Source organism: Protobothrops mucrosquamatus, unplaced genomic scaffold (assembly GCF_001527695.2).
Source record: "Protobothrops mucrosquamatus isolate PMUCROS unplaced genomic scaffold, P.Mucros_1.0 scaffold2682, whole genome shotgun sequence".
NCBI classification, from domain to species: Eukaryota; Metazoa; Chordata; class Lepidosauria; order Squamata; family Viperidae; genus Protobothrops; species Protobothrops mucrosquamatus.
In genome coordinates this window covers 299075-304306 of record NW_015388729.1, presented here as the reverse complement: position 1 = coordinate 304306, position 5232 = coordinate 299075, and the positions used below count along the sequence as shown (strand labels likewise).

At 56.1% G+C, this 5232-nt stretch overlaps 1 protein-coding gene across 1 annotated transcript in view; it reads left to right on the top strand.

Annotated features, from left to right (window-relative positions):
• Window positions 1-4311: 4311 nt before the first annotated feature.
• The window catches only part of SMG6 (SMG6 nonsense mediated mRNA decay factor), a 68809-nt gene continuing 67888 nt past the window's right edge, over window positions 4312-5232 (top strand). The window contains exon 1 of the mRNA XM_015825547.1: window positions 4312-5132. Coding sequence (XP_015681033.1) covers window positions 4312-5132 — 821 coding nt within the window. The remainder of the gene's footprint in view (window positions 5133-5232) is intronic.

Below are 5232 nucleotides of genomic sequence, written 5' to 3'. Positions count from 1 at the left end.
ATCCCGGGCCTGGGGATCTAAGTTCCCTGGAGACCGAGTAGAGCCCTGAGGACCGGAGCGCCCACACGCTTGTAAGCAGCGTGTGCGTGCTCCCCAAACCCGATATGGTCCTCTGCTCCCGCCGTATCTGCCCCTCCCACTGACCGTACTAATCGTCCCACCCTCTCTTGACCCCCTAACCACCTCCCCCTCCACTCCCTCCACTCCATTATTATTATTATTATTATTATTATTAATAATAATATTATTATTAAATTAAATGTGTGGCCCCTTTTGCAGCTGGAGTGACAGAGCATGAGGTGGTTTTGAATCCCAGCTTTATTCACACAGCAGAGGAGCTGCTCACGGGGGCTGGTGTGGGGCGGGAAAGGGCTGCGTTCCTCCAGCCAGGCCTGGTTTTCCTAGCCCAAAGTGTCCCCCAAGCAGCTGAGAAGCCAGGCCATGGGTAGGCAACCTTGGCTCTTTTATGACTCGTGGACTTCAACTCCCAGAATTCCTCAGCCAGCTGTGCTGGTTGAGGAATTCTGGGAGTTGAAGTCCACGAGTCATAAAAGAGCCAAGGTTGCCTACCCCTGAGCCAGGCCAACCAAGCGCTCTGCCCATTAAGTGAGTCTCGGCACAATGTGGGAATCCCAAAGGAGCTTTTTCCAAAAGGCAACTGGCTTTTCTTAAGTTTTTTCCCTTGAAAACATTTGGCTTCTCATCGAAAAAGCTTCTTCTGTCACCTGGGAAGAGAAACGAAGAAAACTGAACAAAACTGAAGAAGCTTCCTGGATGAGAAGCGAAACGTTTTCAAGGGGAAAAAAACCCCCAAGAGAGTCCAGTTGCCTTTTGGGGGAACCTCCCTGGGGACAGCCCTGAGGCCTGGGGGGCTGAGACTCTCCCTAGACATGAGGTGGGAGGTCAGGGGGGGCTCCCTTGTGGGGGGGGAGGCTTAAGGCCTCCCTCCTGATGCTCCTGGCAGCCAGAGACTCACTCCGGGCGCCCGTGGCCTGATCCAGCCACCGGGCTCCGTGCCGAGAGGCCCAGCAGGACCCCAGGGTGGCTGTTCCATGGCCCGCCTGGGCTGGGCCCCTCGGTTCCAGGCCCTTCTGGCCCAGCCCGGTCGTCACGGGAGCCCCTGCCAGCGTTCCGATGCCAGCCCACCGGAGCCTCTCCAGAGGCAGGCTGGGTCTCCCTGGCTGCAGCCCACAAGCTGGCCATGGCCCACGGAGCTGAGCATTGGGAGGCCTCGGCCACCGAGGGGATGTGCTCCCCAGGAGGAAGAGGAGGAGGAGGAGGAGAAATCCAAGACGGAGGTCCGTCCTGGCTCTGGGAAGAAGCCACCCTGCCGCTAAAGGGGGAGGAGGGCTCCAGGGGGGGGTCTGGAGGGAGGGAGGGAGAAAGGGATTAATGGCTTTGTGCTCCGGTCCAAAACCGGGTGACCTGGTGGCCACTGAAACCAAGTGTGGGGTCTCTAGCCGCCAAGCCTTTATGGAGGGCTCAGGAGGGAGGGTCCTCTTCCCTTTGGGGGAGGGGGACGTGCCAAAGCAGGGAAGGCCACACAGGCTCTCTTGCTGGACCCCAAAATGGGGACTTTTATATTTAATCTTAGTGTTAATGATGTATCTGTCATACAACAACAACAACAACAAAACAACAACAAAACAACAACAACAACAACAACAACAAAACAACAACAACAACAACAATAATAATAATAATAATAATAATAATAATAATAATAATAATAATAATAATAATAATAATAATAAAAAATAGAGTTGGAAGGGACCTTGGAGGTCTTCTAGTCCAGCCCCCTGCTCAGGCAGGAAACCCTACACCAGTGATGGCGAACCTTTTAGAGACCGAGTGCCCAAACTGCAACCCAAAACCCACTTATTTATCTCCGGGTGCCAGGTGGGCGTGGCCCACTGGGTGGGCGTGGCTGTGGTAATGCCAAGGTGGGCATGGTCACCTCGATGTTGCTCGTGGGGAGGGACACCTGTGGGGGCCGGGCAAGATTGAGGGAGATCCAGGGGGTCTCTGGCAGGTGGGGCGGTGGGCAGGAGGCTCGTCCTGCGGGGCGAGGCAAGGCGAGGCAGGGTGGGGGTCCATTGTCGCAGGGCAAGGCGAGGCAGGGGCCAGGGCAACTGCTGCCTGACACCATCGGCCCCCACACACAGAGGCCAGCGAGCGCATGGGGGCTGACAGTGTCCGTCAGCAGCCACAGCCTGCCGGCCCCTCAACCGGCGCACTCTGGGGCTCCGCAGCCCACCACCAGCAGTTCAGAGAAGCCGCCTCTGAGCTGGACGTCCATCCGACAGCTGAGGAGGCGATGCAGTGGGTCGTGCCCGGGAAAAGGAGAGCATGCGAGGCCAGGAGGGATGGGACGGGGGGGGGGAGGGGAACCAGCCATGCTGGGATGGATCCGTGGGATCTCGGCGAGTTAGGCAGTTGGTTGGTTGAAGAGGGACGGTTGCCATCTCCAGCGCATGGTGTGCGTGCCCACAGAGAGGGCTCTGAGTGCCGCCTCTGGCATGCGTGCCATAGGTTCACCACCACTGCCCTACACTATTTCGGACAAATGGCTGTCCAGGCTCTTCTTAAAAACTTCCAGTGTTGGAGCATTCATAACTTCTGGAGGCAGGTGGTTCCACTGGTTAGTTGTTCTAACTGTCAAGAAATCTTATTTTTTTTATAAATGTTTTTTTTTTAATTTTTAATGACAGTTTGATGTTTGTTTGCTTGTTTTTTTTTCTTTCTTTTCCTTTCCAAATTTTGTATTTTAACTTTGGAGATATATATATAAATGTTTTGTTTTTAAAAAAGATAGACTTTCAGCAGGCCCTCCCTGGTGAGACAGAATCTGCAATGACAGTCGGTTATTAGTCATCCCAAGGATGCTTTTTCACGAGGCAGCCGGACTTTATTCAGCTCTGCTGAAGAGCTGAAGAAGCTTCTGGGATGAAAAGCAAAACGTCTTCAAAGAAAATCAAGAAAGTCCAGTTGCCTCTTGAAAAAGCACCTTTGGGGTAACTATGACCTGGATGACTGAGAATCTCCACAAAGATTTGGTTATTAGCTTCAGCTGTATTCAGAAACACAGCCACAGAGACACCCCCCCCCCCAAAAAAAAGGTGTTTAGTTAAATGCAAAAGTGGTCTTTTTATTTCTTCATAACTTTTATGTCTGGTTTATCTTTGATTTTCTGGTTGGTTGTTTCCTTTTAAAACATTTATTACTTTTTTAAAAAGGTAATTTTTATGGCTGCATCTTTCCTACCTTTTTGTATTAACAAAGCCATGTCATCTCTTCAGTCTTTCAAACGCCATTAGAAGTAAACCTCATTTACTGACTGCCTCATTCAGCAACTGTTCAAAGTTATGACAGTGCTGGGAAAAAAACACTTTATGACCCTTGCTCACCTTTATAACTTTGCAACGTTCCTTAGTCACGAGATCGCCACTTACAATCCTGTGCCCGTCCTGTGGTTTATCTTTCTTCCCACCTTTGCAGAGTGTAGAGATTGGAGAGGAAGGGATCGCAAGAGAGTCAGCAGGCGGACAGTGGGGAATACCCAGAGAAAGGAATGCAGTGGCACACCAAACCTTTTCCCTCCCCACTCTCTGCCTGCTGACTCTCTTGCGATCCCTTTCTCTCCAGCGAATGTAGGTGCAAACTTCAACTCTCTTCTTGCTAACTATCCCAGTGGCTACGGCTAGGGCAGGGGTGGGCAACCCTGGCTCTTTTATGACTGGTGGACGTCAACTCCCAGAATTCCTGAGCCAGCCATGCTGAGGGGAAAGGGAGAGGTTTCCAAGCTGAGCCATGCTGGCTCAGGAATTCTGGGAGTTGAAGTCCACCAGTCATGAAGGGGCCATAGTTCCCCCATGCTGGCTGAGGAATTCTGGGAGTTGAAGTCCACGAGTCATGAAGGGGCCATAGTTCCCCCATGCTGGCTCAGGAATTCTGGGAGTTGAAGTCCACGAGTCATGAAGGGGGCCATAGTTCCCCCATGCTGGCTCAGGAATTCTGGGAGTTGAAGTCCACGAGTCATGAAGGGGCCATAGTTCCCCCATGCTGGCTCAGGAATTGAAGTCCACGAGTCATAAAAGAGCCAAGGTTGCCTACCCCTGGGCTAGGGAGAGGGAATGGGGGAAAGGAAATGGCTTCCCACTGAGTGACAGCTTTGCTTAACGACAGAGATGTCACTCCCAGTTCAGTTGCATAAGTCGGTCTGCTGCCCCACCATGCCTGGTGAGCCCCCCACTAGCTTACCCCCCCACCAGCTATGGGGCTGACGGTCCTCTTGTGCTTCTTGCAGAGACCATGAAGGAGCCCCGGCATCGTAAAGACAACCGGCGTCCGGATCTCGAGATTTACAAGCCGGGCCTCTCCCGCTTGAGGGGCAAGCCTGGCCCGGCCAAGCAGGAGCTCCCGAGAGAGGAAGAAGCCACGGAGGAGGGCCTGGGCCCCGGGAAGCCCGCGGCAGCTCCCTGCAGGGAGGACACCCCACTCCCCCAGGCCCCCCCTGAGGACAAGGCCCAGCCCCCCAACGGCTTCCTGGAAGGTCCTCCCCTGGGACCCGGGGGCCCCCCGCAGGACTGGTGCCCTCGCATCGTCAGGCGAGCCAAGAAGCCCGACCAGCAGATCTACCAGCCTGGCAAACGCCTGCAGGCCTCGCCCCGGGAGGTGGGGGCTGCCCCCCAGGCAAACGAGGAGCTCCCCCCAAAGGAGGAGAGGGGAGCAGACAGCGAGAAGGACGCCGGGAGGGCTGGCCAGGGCCCCGGGAAGCCAGGGGGCCCAGAAGGAGGGCCCAACCAGGAAGGGGCCAGGCCTTTCCGGGGGGAGAAGGGCAGGCGGGCCGAGCGGCCCCGGAAGGCCCGAGACGAGCCGGGCCACGGCAAGGGCAGCCCCCCCAAGCGGTACTCGCGCTCGGACAAGCGTCGCAGCCGCTACCGCACCTGCAGCACCAGCTCGGCTGGCAGCAACAACAGCACCGAGGGGGCCCGTGGGGAGGCGGAGGTGGGGAGGAAGCCCCCGGAAAGGCCCCGCCCACAGAAGCAGCTCTCCGCCTCCTCCACCGACTCCCTGGAAGAGGACAGGGCCGAGGAGGGCCCCGAGGCCAGGAGGGCCCCCGAGCACAGCCGGCTCGCTCGCGGCCAGGAGGCCAGAGCATCCCAGGGGGGCCCCTGGCCGGCCGGCAGGGGCTCTGCGGCCTCCCAGCCCGACTGGCGAAAGGGCGGCAAG